This window comes from Triturus cristatus, chromosome 2_2 (assembly GCF_964204655.1).
Source record: "Triturus cristatus chromosome 2_2, aTriCri1.1, whole genome shotgun sequence".
In the NCBI taxonomy this organism is placed as follows: Eukaryota; Metazoa; Chordata; class Amphibia; order Caudata; family Salamandridae; genus Triturus; species Triturus cristatus.
In genome coordinates, this window is record NC_140582.1 from 1,226,593,169 (window position 1) to 1,226,613,867 (window position 20,699).

The following is a 20,699-nucleotide window of genomic DNA, read 5'->3' on the forward strand; positions in this document are numbered from 1 at the left end:
TGCCCTCATGCACTGCTTGTGGGGCTCTCTGACCCGCTGGACTCCCAGAGCCCACGTGCCCTCATGCATTGCTTGTGGGGCTCTCTGACCCGCTGGACTCTCGGAGCCCACGTGCCCTCATGCACTGCTTGTAGGTAACTCTGACCCGCTGGACTCCCAGAGCCCACGTGCCCTCATGCACTGCTTGTGGGGCTCTCTGACCCGCTGGACTCCCAGAGCCCACGTGCCCTCACGCGCTGCTTGTAGGTGACTCTGACCCGCTGGACTCCCAGAGCCCACGTGCCCTCATGCATTGCTTGTGGGGCTCTCTGACCCGCTGGACTCTCGGAGCCCACGTGCCCTCATGCACTGCTTGTAGGTAACTCTGACCCGCTGGACTCCCAGAGCCCACGTGCCCTCATGCACTGCTTGTGGGGCTCTCTGACCCGCTGGACTCCCAGAGCCCACGTGCCCTCATGCATTGCTTGTGGGGCTCTCTGACCAGCTGGACTCCCAGAACCCACATACTCTCATGCACTGCTTGTAGGCCACTCTGACCAGCTGGACTCCCAGAGCCCACGTGCCCTCATGCATTGCTTGTGGGGCTCTCTGACCAGCTGGACTCCCAGAACCCACATACTCTCATGCACTGCTTGTAGGCCTCTCTGACCAGCTGGAATCCTAGAACCCACATGCCATCATGCGCTGCTTGTAGGCCTCTCTGGCCAGCTGGACTCTCAGATTACATGTGCTGTCACGAGCTGCTTGTAGTATTCTCTGACCAATAGGACTCCATTAAGCTGTGGGCTTTCCATGCGCTGGGCCAGCTGGACTCCCAGAGCCTATGCGCTCTCATGTGCTGCTGATAAGCCTCTCTGACCAGATGGACTCCCAGAGCCCAGACACTCTCATTCGCTGCTTGTAGGCCTCTCTGACCAGCTGGACTCCCAGAGTCCACGTGCTCTCACGCACTGCTTGTGTGGCTCTCTGACCAGCTGGACTCCCAGAGTCCACGTGCACTAATGCGCTGCTTGTGGGGCTCTCTGACCAGCTGGACTCCCAGAGTCCACGTGCTCTCACGCACTGCTGGTAGGCCTCTCTAAACATCTGCACACTCAGAACCCACGTGCCCTCACACGCTGCTTGTGGGGCTCTCTGACCACCTGGAGTCTCAGAGTCCATCTGCCCTTACGAGCTGCTTGTAGGTCTCTGACCAGCTGGACTCCCAGAACACACATACTCTCATGCGCTGCTTGTAGGCCTCTCTGGCCAGCTGGACTCTCAGAGTCCATGTGCTGCTTTTAGGATTCTCTGACCAAATGGACTCCATTAACGTGTGGGCTTTCCATGCGCTGTGGCCAGCTGGACTCCCAGAGCCTATGCGCTCTCATGCGCTGCTGATAAGCCTCTCTGACCAGATGGACTCCCAGAGCCCAGACACTCTCATTCGCTGCTTGTAGGCCTCTCTGACTAGCTGGACTCCCAGAACCCACATACTCTCACGCACTGCTGGTAGGCCTCTCTGACCAGCTGCACTCTCAGAACCCACGTGCCCTCACGCGCTGCTTGTGGGGCCCTCTGACCAGCTGGACTCTCAGAGTCCATGTGCCATCACACACTACTTGTAGGCCTCTTTGACCAGCTGGACTCCAAGAAACCACATACTCTCACGCACTGCTTGTAGGCCTCTCTGACTAGCTGGACTCCCAGAAACCACATACTCTCACGCACTGCTTGTAGGCCTCTCTGACCAGCTGGACTCCCAAAGTCCACGTGCTCTCACGCACTGCTTGTGTGGCTCTCTGACCAGCTGGACTCCCAGAGTCCACGTGCACTAATGCGCTGCTTGTGGGGCTCTCTGACCAGCTGGACTCCCAGACCCCGCATACTCTCACGCACTGCTTGTAGGCCTCTCTGACTAGCTGGACTCCCAGAAACCACATACTCTCACGCACTGCTTGTAGGCCTCTCTGACCAGCTGGACTCCCAGAGTCCACGTGCTCTCACGCACTGCTTGTGGGGCTCTCTGGCCAGCTGGACTCCCAGAGTCCACGTGCACTAACGCGCTGCCTGTGGGGCTCTCTGACCAGCTGGAGTCTCAGAGTCCATGTGCCCTTACGAGCTGCTTGTAGGTCTCTGACCAGCTGGACTCCCAGAACACACATACTCTCATGCGCTGCTTGTAGGCCTCTCCGACCAGATGGACTCCCAGAGCCCACATACTCTCATGCTCTGCTTGTAGGCCTCTCTGGCCAGCTGGGCTCTCAGAGTCCATGTGCTGCTTTTAGGATTCTCTGACCAAATGGACTCCATTAAGCTGTGGGCTTTCCATGCGCTGTGGCCAGCTGGACTCCCAGAGCCTATGCGCTCTCATGCGCTGCTGATAAGCCTCTCTGACCAAATGGACTCCCAGAGCCCAGACACTCTCATTCGCTGCTTGTAGGACTCTCTGACTAGCTGGACTCCCAGAACCCACATACTCCCACACACTGCTTGTAGGCCTCTCTGACCAGCTGGACTCCCAGAGCCTACGTGCCCTCACGCGCTGCTTGTAGGCCTCTCTGACTAGATAGAATCCCAGAGCCCACATACTCTCATGCGCTGCTTTTAGGCCTCTCTGACCAGCTAGACTCCCAGAACCCACATACCCTCATGTGCTGCTTGTAGGCCTCTCCGACCAGCTGGACTCCCAGAACCCACCTACTCTCACACACTGCTTGTAGGCCTCTCTGACCAGCTGGACTCCCAGATCCCAAATGCCCTCACGTGCTGCTTGTGGGGCTCTCTGACCAGCTGGACTCTCAGAGTCCATGTGCCATCACACGCTATTTGTAGGCCTCTTTGACCAGCTGGACTCCCAGAACCCACATGCATTCACACGCTGCTTATGGGCCTCTCTGACCAGCTGGACTCCCAGAGCCCATGTGCCCTCATGCACTGCTTGTAGGCCTCTCTGACCAGCTGGACTCCCGGAGCCCACAAAATCTCATGTGCTGCTTGCAGACCTCTCTGACCAGCAGAATTCCCAGAACCCACATACTCTCATGCACTACTTGTAGGCCTCTCTGATTAGATGGACTCCCAGAGCCTACGTGCTCTCATGCGCTGCTTGTAGGCCTCTCTGACTAGATAGAATCCCAGAGCCCACATACTCTCATGCACTGCTTTTAGGCCTCTCTGACCAGCTAGACTCCCAGAACCCACATACCCTCATGTGCTGCTTGTAGGCCTCTCCGACCAGCTGGACTCCCAGAACCCACATACTCTCATGCGCTGCTTCTAGGTCTCTCTGACCAGCTGGACTCCCAGAACCCATGTGTCCTCACATGCTGCTTATAGGCCTCTCTGACCAGCTGGACTCGCCGAGCCCACTGCCCTCACACCCTGCTTATAGGCCTCTCTGACCAGCTGAACTCCCAGAGTCCACGTGCTCTCACACGCTGCTTGTGGGGCTCTTTGACCAGCTGGACTCCCAGAGTCCACGTGCACTCATGCGCTGCTTGTGGGGCTCTCTGACCAGCTGGACTCTCAAAGTCCATGCGCCCTTATGCTCTGCTTGTAGGACTCTCTGACCAAATGGACTCCCAGCGCCCACGTGCCCGTACACGCTGCTTGTAGGATTCTCTGACCAAACGGACTCCATCAACCTGTGGGTTTTGCATGCGCTGCTAGTAGGCCTCTCTGACCAGATGGACTCCCAGAGCCCACATACTCTCATGTGCTGCTTGTAGGCCTCTCTGACCAGATGGATTCCCAGAGCCCACATACTCTCATGCGCTGCTTGTTGACCTCACTGACCAGCTGGACTCCCAGAACCCACATACTCTCTGCGCTGCTTGAATGCCTCTGACCAGCTGGACTCCCAGAGCCCACATACTCTCATGCGCTGCTTGTAGGCCTCTCTGACCAGCTGGACTCTCAGAGCCTACGCGTTCTCATGCGCTGCTTATAACCCTCTGACCAGATGGACTCCCAGAACCCACATACTCTCATGCGCTGCTTGTAGGCCTCTCTGACCAGCTGGACTCCCAAAACACACATACTCTTATGCACTGCTAGCAGGCCTCTCTGGCCTGCTGGACTCCCAGACCCTGTGCGCTCTCATGCCCTGCTTATAACCCTCTGACCAGATGGACTCCCAGAGCCCCCATACTCTCATGTGCTGCTTGTAGGCCTTTCTGGACAGCTGGACTCCCAAAGCTCACATGCTCTCACGCGCTGCTTGTAGACCTCTCTGACTAGCTGTACTCCCAGAGCCCAAACACACTAATGTGCTGCTTATAGGCCTCTCTGACCAGCTGGAGTCCCAGAACCCATGTGTCCTCACATGCTGCTTATAAGCCTCTCTGACCAGCTGGACTCGCCGAGCCCACTGCCCTCACACCCTGTGTTGGACCTGGCCTCGTGGCGTGGTCCTTAACCCCCTGGATTGTGGCCGTTCCCCGCCCCGGCCGTCACGGGCCACCCGTCTGGACTGCACCAAGGCCCTTCACCCGGAGCTACACGTGGTCGCATACGCCTCGTGGCTCCGCCATCTTGTTGGCATCCACGTCACACCGTGCCCCAGCCGGCGCGACCCCGCTCAACCCAGCCTCGACCCCAACGAAGCCCCGACATCGAGGCACCACGAACTGGCCAGGGGGTGCCGCAGGAACCATTCATCGCCCCGGCGGAGGACAGTATCGATGGGACCCCCAACTGTCCTCCCCTCTCGAGGTGTGATCACCCTGCAAACTCCCATGGGCCTGGCGCCTCCCCTGCTGGGCGTCTGGCCACCTCCACCCGGCCACTCCGCCCCCTCGGGCGCATAGGTCCGGACATCAAAGGGCTCCAGACCTATATCTGGGGCGACCCCACCACAGCTCGGCAGTTGTATCCCGGAGTCGAGAGCCCTGCTGATCGAATCGCGGCAGACCCTACGGAGACGAACTCTTGCCGGAACCATCACGAGCCCTGCTGACTGCGTCGCGGCTCCCTCCTGTGAACCCTTTTCTGAACCACCTGGAACATCGGGGCCCTGCAGACGCCGTCGCGGCCCAACCTCGCTGGAACCTTCCTCGGAGCCCTGCTGACGACGTCGCGGCTCGAGCTGAACAGAGACCATCTTGAGAGCCCTGCTGATTGAATCGCGGCTCTCCACGAACTGTACGCCAGAGCCCTGCTGACGCCGTCGCGGCTCGACCCCTCCGAGATCGGAGGTCCTCCAGCGTGAGGATAAGAACTGGGCCCCAGGTACCCTCGTACCACATTCCTGCCAAAGACTGTCCCGCTACCCCTACCCTTCCAAAGAGACATTGAGATTTTTGGTGGATCCCTCGATCCCTTCGTGTAAATATTGAACTCGTAACCTTTTATTGATGATAAAGAATTGCTTGTCTTGAGACAACCTCCTTGAGTCCGGTGTGGTGGTGTTACTGGGCTAGTACGGGATAGGAGAAGGATCTCTCAGGAGACTTCTCGGCAGCGCTCGGCTACTTCGTGCAGTGAGAGGGCCCCCCCCCCTTGGTGGTCTCACCGACTCCTCGGGGTCCGCCTTCCAACATTTGGTGGCCAGCGACGGGATCCGAGCCGAACGCAGTACGTACCAGCCAGTACCCACTAGCTACCCATCCAAACGAATAGCATCATGAGCAGCCAGGAAAACAACGCGACAATGGAGTTCCAGCCCGAACGGCTGGAAGAATATACGCACAAAGAATTAAAACAGTTCTGCAGAGACAAAGGCATTGCAACCACCAGCCTCGGTACCAAGGAAGAGATGCAGAAAGCTCTGAGGGCATGGTTGGAGGCTGGGGCAGGCCCCTCCCAGGAAGAAGGGCCCTTGCCCCTGACGGAGACCACAGCAACCGCACTGACCCCGGCAACCGGAGGAAGAAAGAGCCTAGAAACCGGCCTCTCCGAGGAAGAAATACGAGAGCGGGAAAAGGTCCGGAGCCACGAACTAGAGCTCGCCCGACTGCGGCTGGACGGCGAACTCCAGCTGGCAGAAAAGAAACTGGCCCTCGAGCAGCTACGCCTTCAAGAAGAAATAGAAGAGAAGAGACGACACCGGGAGTTGGAGGAAAAGAAACTAACTCTTGAGCACGAGCGCAGTCTCAAGGAGCTCGAGATCAAGGCCAAGAACGGAGGGACCAACACCCCCAGTACTAGAGACACTCTACCGCCCCCCGAGGCCAAGGTGCATATCCCGAAGGAGGTCGTCAAGGAGTATTACAAGAATGACGATATCCAACAATGGTTCAAGGCCTACGAGGTGGCCATGACCTCCCATCGGGTGCCCCGAAAAGACTGGGGCGCAGGCCTGTGGGGGCGATTCCTGAGTGAAGGGCGGGACACGCTGCTCCAGCTACCGGAGGAGGTGATGACCTCCTACGATCACATGAAGGAGGCCCTGCTCACCCGATACGGGCTAACAGCGGAGATGTACCGCCAGCGGTTCCGAGACTGCAAGAAAATCCCGGGTACCACATGGGTGGAATATGTGGACTTTTTCAGTCGGGCCCTAGAAGGGTGGATCAAAGGCAGCAAAGTAACCACCTACGGACAACTGGTCGACCTCATCGTCTGGGAACACCTTTCCAATAATTGCTTCGTGGAACTGAGACAGCACCTCCTCGACAGCAAAATGACCGACCCGCGAAAACTTGCCGTCGAGGCCGATCGATGGGTCAACTCCCGGGTCCCCCGGAGCTCAATGGGGGAGTACCAGAGGAACCCCAACGGACCCCCACGCCAGCGCGGTGGGGGGGGAGGGCCGAACAGGAACCGAGACCCTCCCGCTGGGGCCCCCAGGAGCCCCCCTCGAGGGCCACCGCAGCCACATCTCTCCCCGAGCCTAGCGCGAAGGGTGGGCCCGGCCCGACCCGGACCACGGCCACCAGTGACCTGCTATGGCTGCCAACAAACCGGACACTTTGCCAGCGACCCGGCCTGCCCCCTGAACCGAAGAAACGGGGCCGGCGGGCCCCCGCCCCGGCAGCTGACAGCCGCCGCCTTGGGGGGAGAGGAGGAAGAAGAGGCCCTCGACCGAGAAAACACTGAGTGGGAGCCGGCAGCCATGTCCCTGGTCTGCCTGGGTAGCCGAGAGATGGTACCCTGCACCCCCATCCCAACCAACACCCAGAAGTACCGGCAGCAGGTCACGGTCAATGGACAACGGGCCGAAGCCCTTCGCGACACCGGCGCCAGTATCACCGCTGTCCGCTGCCACCTGGTGACCCCTGAACAGATTCTACCGAATGTGCTGTGCCCTGTGCGGACGGCCGACAACAGTGAAAGCCTATGCCAGATGGCCCTGGTCCCCTTCGAGTGGGGAGGGGTGACGGGCCTGCTGAAGGTGACGGTGCGCGACGACGCCCCGGTCGACTGCCTCCTGGGGAACGACTTGGAGAGTTCCCCCTGGGCTCAAGTAGAACGACGAGAGCACCTCCGAATGTTGGGACTGGCTGATTGGGCCTGCGCCGTCACCCGGTCCATGACCGCCCAGGCCCCCCGCTCCTCCTCGACCTCCGGGACGGCCCGACCCGAGGGGCTCACACCCCCTCCCGCCAGCAGCGAGGAGGAGGCGGACACCGACCCCGGGCCCAGCGAATCCTCCCCCGAAGAGATGGCTTCTCCGAGCGCCCTACCAGAACTGACGCAATGGCAACATGAAGGGGGCCCCACCCGAGAGCAGTTCCAGCAAGAGCAACAGTCCTGTCCCTCTCTCGAAGGGGTCCGACAGCAGGCGACCGCGCAAGCCAACGGTGACCAGACCGGCACCCACTGGATCTACTGGGCCGAGGGCCTGTTGTACAGTGAACAGAAAGTGGCAGAACTCGGGGCCGGCCGCGTGTTGGTGGTCCCCCTCCGCTTCCGGGAGTTCCTTCTCAACCTGGCCCATGATGTGCCCCTCGCCGGACACTTGGGGCAAGACAAAACGTACAGTCGTCTGGTGACCCACTTCTACTGGCCTCGGATGCGGAGAGATGTGGACAACCACTGCCGGTCCTGCCAGACCTGCCAAGCCAGCGGAAAGACGGGGGGTCGGGTCAAGGCCCCCCTCCAGCCCTTTCCCGCCGTCAGCACCCCGTTTGAACGAGTCGGAATCGACATTGTGGGACCCCTGGACCCCCAAACCGCCCTGGGCCACCGCTTCATCCTGGTCCTCGTGGACCACGCCACCAGGTACCCGGAGGCGGTCCCGCTCGGAACTATAACGGCCCCTGTGGTAGGCCGGGCCTTGATGGGGATCTTCTCCCGAGTGGGATTCCCCAGCGAAGTGGTGAGCGACCGTGGCACGAACTTTATCTCCAGGTACATGCGGTCCCTGTGGCAACAATGCGGGGTCACATACAAGTTCACGACCCCATATCACCCTCAGGGGAACGGGCTGGTTGAGCGGTTCAACCGAACATTGAAAGGGATGATCCAGGGCCTGGAAGAACCCCTCAGGCGGAAATGGGATGTCCTGCTGCCCTGCCTCCTGTTTGCCTATCGGGAGGTCCCGCAGAAGTCCCTGGGGTTCAGCCCGTTTGAACTATTGTATGGGCACCCGGTCCGCGGACCACTCAGCCTGGTCAAGGAGGGCTGGGAGATGAAGCCCCGAGGCGCCCCTCCTGACGTCTACCGATACCTCCTGACCCTCCGAAACCAGACCCGCAAGTTCCGAGCCATAGCCGAAGCCAACCTCGAGGCCAGCCAGGAGGACATGAAGCGGTGGTACGATCGCAACACTTCTACGGTAGAATTCGAGCCAGGTCAGAAAGTATGGGTCATGGCCCCGGTCGAACCCGGCGCCCTCCAGGACAAGTGGACCGGGCCCTTCAAGGTGGTGGAGAAGAAAAGTCCCGTCACCTACCTGGTCGATCTGGAGTCCCCCCGGAACCCCCTCCGGGTCCTACATGCGAACAGGCTAAAACCCCACTTCGCCCGGACCGAACTGAGCCTGCTGCTGGCGACCGACGAGGGGAGCGAGGACGACTCCGAGCCCTTGCCCGACCTCTTGCAATCCGACAGTCACGATGGATCGATCGAAGGGGTCCAACTCGCCTCGTCCCTGACCCCGGAGCAGCGCAACGACTGCCAGCGATTACTGCGGGACTACGCAGCCCTCTTCTCTCTCACCCCGGGGGTGACCCACTGGTGCGTCCACGACGTCGACACCGGGGAGAACCCCCCCATACGACACAGAGCCTACCGGGTGCCTGACCGAGTGCGGGCCTGCATCCAGGCCGAAGTAGCGAAGATGCTGGCCCTGGGGGTCATCGAGCCTTCCGACAGCCCGTGGGCCAGCCCTGTCGTCCTGGTGCCCAAGGCCGCAGCTCCCGGTCACCCCCCGGAGTTGCGATTCTGCGTGGACTACCGAGCCCTGAATGTAGTAACCAAGACGGACGCACACCCGATACCCCGGGCCGACGAACTGATCGACCGCCTAGGGGCCGCTCGCTACTTGAGCACGCTGGACCTCACCGCCGGGTACTGGCAAATCCAGCTCACCCCCGGCGCCCAAGAAAGATCCGCCTTTTCGACTCCGGATGGGCATTACCACTTTCGGGTGATGCCCTTCGGAATGAAGAACGCCCCGGCCACCTTCCAAAGACTGGTGAACAAGGTTTTGGCCGGGCTTGAGGCCTTCAGCGCGGCCTACTTAGATGACATTGCCGTGTAGAGCAACCACTGGGCCGAGCACCTCCTCCACCTGGAGGCCGTCCTGGCCGCCCTCCAGCGGGCCGGGCTCACAATCAAGGCCAGCAAATGCCAAATCGGCCACGGATCCGTGACCTACCTGGGCCATCAAGTGGGGAGCGGGCAGGTGGCCCCCCTCCAAGCGAAGATAGATGCCATCCAGACCTGGGAACCCCCCACTACCCAGACCGCTGTCCGGGCCTTCCTGGGCCTCACCGGATACTACCGGCGGTTTATCCGGGACTATGGGAGCATTGTTGGCCCCCTCACAGAGTTAACGTCCAAAAAACAGCCCAAGAAGGTACACTGGACACCCCGCTGCCAAACAGCCTTCGACACCCTCAAAACGGCCATGTGTACTGCTCCGGTGCTGCAAGCCCCGGACTACCAGAAGGAGTTCGTGGTACAGACGGACGCCTCCGAGTATGGGATCGGGGCCGTCCTCTCCCAAACTGACGAAAGGGGGCTCGACAGACCAGTGGCCTTCATCAGCCGGCGACTACTGCCCCGGGAGCAACGCTGGAGCACTATTGAGCGCGAGGCCTTCGCTGTGGTGTGGGCCCTCAAGAAGCTCCGGCCCTACCTCTTTGGCGCCCACTTCCGGGTCCAGACCGACCACCGGCCCTTGCAATGGTTAATGCGAATGCGGGGCGAGAACCCCAAGCTGCTGCGATGGTCCATCTCGCTACAAGGGATGGACTTTGACGTCGAACACCGGCCCGGCAATGACCACGCCAACGCCGACGGCCTGTCCCGCTTCTTCCGCCTTGACGAGGAGAATCCCCAAGGAGATGGGTGACTCTCCATGCCTTCGGCTGGGGGGGACGCCTGTTGGACCTGGCCTCGTGGCGTGGTCCTTAACCCCCTGGATTGTGGCCGTTCCCCGCCCCGGCCGTCACGGGCCACCCGTCTGGACTGCACCAAGGCCCTTCACCCGGAGCTACACGTGGTCGCATACGCCTCGTGGCTCCGCCATCTTGTTGGCATCCACGTCACACCGTGCCCCAGCCGGCGCGACCCCGCTCAACCCAGCCTCGACCCCAACGAAGCCCCGACATCGAGGCACCACGAACTGGCCAGGGGGTGCCGCAGGAACCATTCATCGCCCCGGCGGAGGACAGTATCGATGGGACCCCCAACTGTCCTCCCCTCTCGAGGTGTGATCACCCTGCAAACTCCCATGGGCCTGGCGCCTCCCCTGCTGGGCGTCTGGCCACCTCCACCCGGCCACTCCGCCCCCTCGGGCGCATAGGTCCGGACATCAAAGGGCTCCAGACCTATATCTGGGGCGACCCCACCACAGCTCGGCAGTTGTATCCCGGAGTCGAGAGCCCTGCTGATCGAATCGCGGCTGACCCTACGGAGACGAACTCTTGCCGGAACCATCACGAGCCCTGCTGACTGCGTCGCGGCTCCCTCCTGTGAACCCTTTTCTGAACCACCTGGAACATCGGGGCCCTGCAGACGCCGTCGCGGCCCAACCTCGCTGGAACCTTCCTCGGAGCCCTGCTGACGACGTCGCGGCTCGAGCTGAACAGAGACCATCTTGAGAGCCCTGCTGATTGAATCGCGGCTCTCCACGAACTGTACGCCAGAGCCCTGCTGACGCCGTCGCGGCTCGACCCCTCCGAGATCGGAGGTCCTCCAGCGTGAGGATAAGAACTGGGCCCCAGGTACCCTCGTACCACATTCCTGCCAAAGACTGTCCCGCTACCCCTACCCTTCCAAAGAGACATTGAGATTTTTGGTGGATCCCTCGATCCCTTCGTGTAAATATTGAACTCGTAACCTTTTATTGATGATAAAGAATTGCTTGTCTTGAGACAACCTCCTTGAGTCCGGTGTGGTGGTGTTACTGGGCTAGTACGGGATAGGAGAAGGATCTCTCAGGAGACTTCTCGGCAGCGCTCGGCTACTTCGTGCAGTGAGAGGGCCCCCCCCCTTGGTGATCTCACCGACTCCTCGGGGTCCGCCTTCCAACACCCTGCTTATAGGCCTCTCTGACCAGCTGAACTCCCAGAGTCCATGTGCCCTCATGTGCTGCTTGTAGGCCTCTCTGACTAGCTGGACTTCCAGAACCCACATTCTCTCACGCACTGCTTTTAGGCCTCTCTGACCAGCCGGACTCCCAGAGTCCACGTGCTCTCACACGCTGCTTGTGGGGCTCTTTGACCAGCTGGACTCCCAGAGTCCACGTGCACTCGCACGCTGCTTGTGGGGCTCTCTGACCAGCTGGACTCTCAGAGTCCATGTGCCCTTATGCTCTGCTTGTAGGACTCTCTGGCCAAAAGGACTCCCAGCGCCCACGTGCCGTACGCGCTGCTTGTAGGATTCTCTGACCAAACGGACTCCATTAACCTGTGGGTTTTGCATGCGCTGCTAGTAGGCCTCTCTGACCAGATGGACTCCCAGAGCCCACATACTCTCATGTGCTGCTTGTAGGCCTCTCTGACCAGATGGATTCCCAGAGCCCACATACTCTCATGCGCTGCTTGTAGATCTCACTGACCATCTGGACTCCCAGAACCCACATACTCTCTGTGCTGCTTGAATGCCTCTGACCAGCTGGACTCCCAGAGCCCACATACTCTCATGCGCTGCTTGTAGGCCTCTCTAACCAGCTGGACTCCCAGAGCCTACGCGCTCTCATGCGCTGCTTATAACCCTCTGACCAGATGGACTCCCAAAACACACATACTCTCATGCACTGCTAGTAGGCCTCTCTGGCCAGCTGGACTCCCAGACCCTGTGCGCTCTCATGCCCTGCTTATAAGCCTCTCTGACCAGATGGACTCCCAGAGCCCCCATACTCTCATGTGCTGCTTGTAGGCCTTTCTGGACAGCTGGACTCCCAAAGCTCACGTGCTCTCACGCGCTGCTTGTAGACCTCTCTGACTAGCTGTACTCCCAGAGCCCACACACACTAATGCGCTGCTTATAGGCCTCTCTGACCAGCTGGAGTCCCAGAGCCCACGTGCCCTAATGCGCTGCTTATAGGCCTCTCTGACCAGCTAGACTCCCAGAGCCCACGTGCCCTTATGTGCTGCTTATAGGCCTCTCTGATCAGCTGGACTCTCATAACCCACATACTCTCATGCGCTGCTTGTAGGCCTCTTTGACAGCCTCAGACACCTTTCTTGGTCTGTTACAGCTTGCTCTCCCCTCGCATTTTGTCTTTTTATAGTTTTAAAGCTTTGCTCTGAACCTATAATATTGTACTGTATTAACTCTGTATGAATTTTGCCTCATGTATTTTTAGACTGTGTATATTGTAATTTTACATATCTGCTGCTGTTGCTTCTATTTTCTGTGCCTTAACACTCTCCTCTTTGGCTGGTCCCCGTCCTGCCACGGCTTGTGCCGGTTGTTGCGGAGGGACAATCGGCCTTTTTCAGACGCTCTGGGTCAAAGAGTGACTTCCGGTTCTAAAGCGGTTTAGCGTTTCAGTTTGCTCGCCACACCCACTCCGCCTTCATAGCGCGGATCGGGGCGCGGACGCGCGCAGTGGCGCGCCGGCGGCGCGCCTAAGGCGCGCTAAAGGCAAGCCCGTCTGCGCCCGTCCGCGCCAGACCACCGCCAGACGACCTGACTCCCTGTAGTAAGTTGTAGACTATGGCCCGATATTATGTTGCGCTACTCTAGCAGGGAGCTCCATCTTTTAAATCCTGATAAAACTTCGTCCTTTAACATGGGCTTGCATTCATCTGTGCGTCACAAAAACCCTGAACCCGTGCTCATTAATAGAACAGATTTAAGTACCCGTGCTCAGAAAGTAGGTAAGTCTCTGTCCAATGACTTCAATTCTAGCGCAAACTCTGTGTCTGCCCTATATTTAAATGCTAGATCCTTACCCAAACATGCGACCGAACTCTGGAGCCTTTTAGATGAAGAGAAGCCGGGGATATGTTTTATCACCGAGACCTGGCTTCAGGACTCCATCCGTGAGTGTAGCTACTGCGTTTCCTCCCCAATATCATTTGACTCGACTTGATAGAAAAACTGGAAGAGGTGGCGGCATTGCGGTTGTAACAGCGGCCCCTTTAAAGATTCGTGTATTAGATTCCCTTTCTTCTATCAAGCTAGAAATCTTAATTTTCTCTATAGTTACGCCTGGCCCGGAATCCTGGAATGGGGCCCTGATTTATAGACCTCCAGGTCCTAAGGCGGATTTTGCTAATCTGCTGCTAGAAGCTATCGCACCTTATGTATTAGCATCAGACTACTTTATTTTACTTGGAGATTTTAACTATCACGCGGAATCATTCTCAGATTCGGATTCCGCCCTTCTCATCGGTGCAATGCTTACCCTGGGACTAATACAGCAGGTGATTGGACCTACTCATTCAGCGGGCCACACTTTAGACTTAGTATTTACTAATTCTCTGAATTTTAATATTGAATCTCCTTGCCCTGTCTTATGGACTGATCATTCTATTCTTAAATTTAGCATGCCCGTAAAGACTCCCTGCAAAATGAGCCCAAAAGTAGTATCTGGATTCGGCCTTGGCGCAAACTTTCTATGGATAGCTTTTTGTCTCACTTTGAGCCTTTATCACGAGGCAAGAAGGCCGATGCGGTAGAATCCGCTGCCAGTAACTTGGAATCTTCTATATTAAAAGCTTTGGATATAGCCCTTCCACTCACCAAGGTTCAAGTTAAAAACAACACTTCACCTTGGTTTTCAGCCTCATTAAAAAGGTATAAACAACAAAGTCGGGCAGCCGAACGTCAGTGGAGGAAATCCAAATCTGATGAACACCGTAGGAAGTATAAACAGCTCCACTCAATTTATATTAATAATATTAAATCCTCAAAAAAGGCTTACCTTACACAGCGCATTAACAATGCGGCACACTCGAGCAAAGAATTATTCAAAATATTGAAGGAATTCACCGTTCCTACGGTTGAACAATCCTCTGTTATGCCTACTCAGGAGTGGGTTGATTCTATCTCACTGTTCTTTGAAAATAAAATTAAAGATATTTACGCTTCATTTCCTTCTTCGGAAACCACCGATGTTTGCCATACTATTAACACGAGTAAACCGCTCTCTTTTATAGAATCTAACAGTCCTCTTTTCCTAACTGAATTTGAACCCATAACAAATTGTGAAGTCTCTGAAAGTCTAGGAAGGATTAAATCGGGCTCTCCAGTTGATCCTTTTCCCCCCCGTGCCTGCGCCAAAATTTTGGATGCATTAACAACAGTTTTCAATCTATCTCTGAATCAAGCCACGCTCCGACGAAAATGGAAACATGCTCTGGTTAAGCCCAAACCTCGAGCTGACCCTAGTCTGCCTGTTAATTATCGTCCCATTACTCTGCTCCCTTACTTTGGGAAGGTTTTGGAATTTTTAGTGAATAAACGTCTCACTGTCTTTCTTGAGACTAATAGGCTACTTGATTCCTCACAATCCGGCTTTCGTGCGTCTCATAGTACTGAGACCGCAGTGATCGAAGTTGTGGACAATATCAGGTTAGCTTTGGACCATCAAGAATCTGCAATTCTGGTCCTTTTGGACCTGTCCGCAGCTTTCAATACCATCTCCCACAGCATCCTTAAACAGCGTCTGTGGGAGGTGGGTATCAGAGGGAAGGCCTTTAATTGGTTCGAGAACTACCTGGCGGACCGTTTTACCACGGTATCTGTCAATGGGATTGCTTCCAATACTTATCCAGTAACAGTCGGGGTTCCACAGGGCTCTCTTCTTAGCCCCATGCTGTTTAATGTCTACTTAACACCTTTAGCTGACATTATCCGGACCTACGGATTTGAGACAATTTCCTATGCCGATGACACTCTGCTGCTAGTCACTTGTAATTCCGACCAAGCTGATGTGCAAGTCCGCTTTAAAAGCTGTATGATCCGGATCAATGATTGGATGAACCTGAATAAGCTTCAACTGAATGGCGGTAAGACGGAGGATATCTTATTCGGGAATGCAGAACAGCTTTGGACCTGTGACTGGTGGCCGGGAGAGTTGGGCATTTGTCCCCAGCCTAAGCAAGCAGTTCGTAATCTGGGCATTACAATTGATAATTCCTTGTCCTTAAAGACCCATATAAATCAAGTGCTTGGGACCTGTTTTGGGATTATGCGTATGCTACGGAAGATCTTTAAGTGGCTACCTTTGGAAGCTAGGAGACCTTGATTCAGGGTCTTATAATAAGCCGTTTGGACTATGGCAATGCCCTGTATACCGGGCTCAATCAAGATTTACTTCGTAAGCTTCAGATTCTCCAAAACACGGCCGCCAGACTGGTTCTCAATCTCCCCCCCCCCCCCCGGTCTCCCTCTGTCCCTACTCTCAAACTCCTGCATTGGCTCTCGGTTCGCCAAAGAGGGCATTTTAAAATTCTAAGTCTCACCCACAAGGTAATGCATGGAGCAGGTCCGTTGTATCTTGCAAAAAAACTTCAATGGTATGTTCCTGGACGCTCCTTGCGGTCTAGCTCCAGATTTTTCCTTGCTCAGCCTCGTATCCAGACGGTACGTAACGGAGGCCGATCTTTCGCATATTTAGCCCCTTTACTTTGGAATAAACTTCCTTTGGAGCTAACATCTATAACTGACCACTTACTTTTCCGTAGAAAACTGAAGACTTGGCTCTTTGCCTACTAAATTCAGGTCTTAGCATTTTAGTCACTGTACTTTCCTTTTTGTCTTTGGTTGCAAAGCGCCCTGAGACCGTCTGGTGATATGCGCTCTACAAAAACCTTTGACATTGACATTGACATTTGACCAGCTGGACTATCAGAACCCACATACTCTCATGCGCTGCTTGTAGGCCTCTCTGACAAGCTAGACTCCCAGAAGCCACATACTTTCAAGCGCTGCTTATAAGCCTCTCTGACCAGATGGACTCCTAGAGCCCACATACTCTCATGCGCTGCTTGTAGGACTTTCTGACCAGCTGGACTCTCAGAACGCACATACTCTTATGTGCTGCTTGTAGCCCTCTCTGACCTGCTGGACTCTCAGAACCCACATACTCTTATGTGCTGCTTGTAGGCCTCTCTGACCACCTGGACTCCCAGAACCCACATACTCTCATGCGCTGCTTGAAGGCCTATCTGACCAGCTGGACTCCCAACACCCACCTACTGTAATGAGCTGCTTGTAGGCCCCTCTGACCAGCTGGACTTTCAGAACCCACACATTCTTAAGCGCTGCTTGTAGGCCTCTCTGACCACCTGGACTCCCAGAACCCACATACTCTCATGCGCTGCTTGAAGGCCTATCTGACCAGCTGGACTCCCAGAACCCACGTGCCCTCACAGGCTGCTTGTAGGCCTCCCGGACTAGCTGGACACCCAGAAACCATGTGTTCTGCCCCGCTGCTCTGTAAGCCTCTCTCAACAGCTGGTCTCCCTACCAGTGTCCTTTCACACCCTGCTTGGGTAGGCCTCTCTCACCTGGTAGGCTCCCTGTCCCATGTCCTCTCACACACTACCGTGAAGGCTCTCTGAGCAGCATTCGTGCCCTGCCCTGCGCTCTCTCACATGCTGCTGGTGACTGGCTGCCCCGCATGCTCTTACGTGCTGCCTGGTTAGCCTCTGACCCTCTGGATTTCTTGCCCCATGTGCCTTCATTTGCTGACCTGTAAACATCTCTGGTCAGTTAGGCTCTGTACCCCTGCACTCTCACACATTAGCCTGCAGGCTGTCTAAGCCTGCATTCACTCACACACAGCAGTTTTGGCCTCTCTTTCCAGCTAGGCATCTAACCCTGCATGCCTGCATACTCCCATGAACTGCTATGTAGGCCTCTCTTTCCAGCTTGGCGTCTAATCCTGCATGCCCGCATGCTCCTATGAACTGCTATGTAGGCCTCTCTTTCCAGCTAGGCATCTAACCCTGCAAGCCTCCATGCTCCTATGAACTTCTGTGTAGGCCTCTCTTTCCAGCTAGGCGTCTAAACCTGCATGCCTGCATGCTCCTATGAACTTCGATGTAGGCCTCTCTTTCCAGCTAGGCATCTAAACCTGCATGCCTGCATGCTCCTATGAACTGCTATGTAGGCCTCTCTTTCCAGTTCGGTACAAAAGGTGGTGGTGATGGATGGAGCATCAGAACTAATCAAACACTCACACCCAGTCAACAGATCTGGGTTTGATCCATCACTGTTCTTTAGCCCACTCTGCCACCCCAGTTCAGACATGGCCATATGCAAATCAGTCTGACCCTGTGCCTCATGGGAACAGTCCAGCCCGAACTGCCAAGCCATGCCTTCCCTGGACCGGAAACAAGCTTCCTAGGACCGGTTTCTGGCATTTCAGCCGTCTTCAGCCAGGCTTGCTTGCATCCAGTTGGAAAGTGAGCAAGGGACTCAACGTCTGTGCATACCCTGCCAACTTATGGCGAACAAAGCGGTACAAAAGGGGGTGGTGATGGACGGAGCATCAGAACTAATCAAACACTCACACCCAGTCAACAGATCTGGGTTTGATCCATCACCGTTCTTTAGCCCACTCTCCCACCCCAGTTCAGACATGGCCATATGCAAATCAGTCTGACCCTGTGCCTCATGGGAACAGTCCAGCCCGAACTGCCAAGCCATGCCTTCCCTGGACCGGAAACAAGCTTCCTAGGACCGGTTTATGGCATTTCAGCCGTCTTCATCCAGGCTTGCTTGCATCCAGTGGCAAAGTGAGCAAGGGACTCAACGTCTGAGCATACCCTGCCAACTTATGGCAAACAAAGCAGTACAATAGGGGGTGGTGATGGACGGAGCATCAGAACTAATCAAACACTCACACCCAGTCAACAGATCTGGATTTCCAGTTAGGCGTCTAACCCTGCAAGCCCCCATGCTCCTATGAGCTTCTATGTAGGCCTCTCTTTCCAGCTAGGCGTCTAACCCTGCAAGCCTCAATGCTCCTATGAACTTCTATGTAGGCCTCTCTTTCCAGCTTGGCGTCTAACCCTGCATGCCTGCATGCTCCTATGAAGTGCTATGTAGGCCTCTCTTTCCAGCCAGGCGTCTAACCCTGCAATCCTCCATGCTCCTATGAACTTCTATGTAGGCCTCTCTTTCCAGCTAGGCGTCTAAACCTGCATGCCTGAATGCTCCTATGAAGTGCTATGTAGGCCTCTCTTTCCAGCTAGGCGTCTAACGCTTCATGCCTGCATGCTTCTATGAGCTGCTATGTAGGCGACTTCTGTCATCTTTATTTCTTGACCGCCCTGTTTACCAAGGCCATTACGAAACCAGCTCACTGTCTCACTATGCATTGAGGCACTCTGACGTCTGTTTACAGGGTGCAGATTGGGACAGTTCATCATTTTACAGCAAATGCACATTAGTGAATGATGAACCGGCTGAATGAAGTCAATGATCCCTCTTTCACTGTGCAGGCGACAACCAGCCTACGTTTTAAAGGAGGGAAATATCCCCTTGTAGGCAGGTACAGAGAGTGACTGCATCCACCTGCAGGGTGATCATCAGGGGATGCTGTGACCCCATTTTCCCCCTTCTACTCTCAGAGGGTGCTTTGTTGTACACCACCTCTGTGCAGTGCAAAGTCAGTGCAACTCCTGACAGCCTCTTTGCTTTTGCTTTCATGGCTGCAATACTGCCCAGGCCCAAAGGCAAAGGATTCCCTCATTTCCATGTTGTCTCTGGCCCATGCATGCCCTAAAGTTCATGCTGGATTACTATATTACAGCGGGGGCCACAAAAGAGCCTACTGCCTCATCTGTAATACTAAAGTTCCCCATCGTTGCAAAAAGTGAATATAAATGTCCGTTATGTCCCCAAGATTTTTCTATAATACGGATCCTGATATTCTAGAACATGGGATTTGATGGCCGTCCCCAAGTGATGGCCCATAGCTGCAGGAATTCAGATCACAATGGGGACCACAAAGAGAATATGTTCAGTTATGTAACTTATGTGTATGAAGCATTGAGATAGGCATGGAGGAAGATCGCAAAGAGATGTTTTTCACCCTACCTAACTGGTTATGTTCATGTGGTCTTCTTCAGGTTTCTGGGTGTCCTTGAAGATGCTACCAGGGGACCTGTCGCAAGTGCGGAAGGATCACCCGCACCTCGTAGACAGGAGCACGGTGGTGGCCAGGAAGCTAGGGTTCCCGGAGATCATCATGCCAGGTGGGTGACCGCAGGTGCTGCTGTGTCCGTGTGGTACAATTAATCAATCAGGGAATTGTGAAGTGCACTACTCACCCGTGAGGGTCTCAAGGCACGGGGGAGGGGAGGAGCAGCAGTTCCGTTCAGTCAAAGCGACACTTCTTGACAGCCTTTCTGAAGGTGTTCGGGGTGGGGGCCTGTCTGATGTCGATCAGGAGTTCGTTCCAGGTCTTGACCGCGATATAGGAGAAGGATCCTCCCCTGTTCTGGCTCGGCAGATGCACGGGGTTTCGGCGAGGGCAAGGTTGGTGAATTGGAGGTTTCTTTTGGGCGCGTGGAAGATGATTCTCTTGTTGAGGTATTGGAGTCCGGTGTTACATAGGCATTTGTAGGCGTGGGTGAGTATCTTGAAGGGGACTCTCTTCTCAGCGGGGAGCCAGTGGAGATTCCGTAGGTGTTGTCTGAAGTGCTCATGCCGAGGGATGCGGAGGACGAGTCTGACTGCCATGTTCTGTATCATCTGGAGCTTGCGGAGTGGGGACTTGTTGATCCCGGTGTACAGGTGCTTCCGTAGTTCAGTCTGCTGGCTATGAGGGCGTGTGTGACTGTCTTCCTTGATGCGGGGGGGGGATCCATTTGAAGATCTCACGGAGGGTGTTGCAACAGCTTGAAGCGACGGCGTTGACTTGTCAGTCCATGGAGAGGGATGAGTCACGAATAATGCTGAGGTTTCTGGCATGGCCCGTGGGGGCCAGGAGGCTGCTGAGGGCAGTGCGCCACCAGGTATTGTTCCATGCTGACGGGGTGGTTCAGAGGATGAGGACTTCTGTCTTCTCCAAGTTGAGTTTCAAGCAGCTGTTTCTCATCCACTGCATTCCTTCCTGGGAGCAGAGTCTATTGATGGTGGGGTCCTTGGTGAGGGAGAGGATGATCTGGGTGTCATCGGGGTAGGATACTATGCTG

The 20,699-nt window shown here is 55.9% G+C and overlaps 1 protein-coding gene across 1 annotated transcript in view; it reads left to right on the forward strand.

The window, feature by feature from the left end:
* LOC146863455 (dedicator of cytokinesis protein 2-like) overlaps positions 1-20,699 on the forward strand; it is a 2,657,619-nt gene that overhangs the window by 487,048 nt on the left and 2,149,872 nt on the right. The window contains exon 13 of the mRNA XM_085642885.1: positions 19,632-19,757. Within this exon, the coding sequence (XP_085499011.1) occupies positions 19,632-19,757 (126 nt within the window). The remainder of the gene's footprint in view (positions 1-19,631; positions 19,758-20,699) is intronic.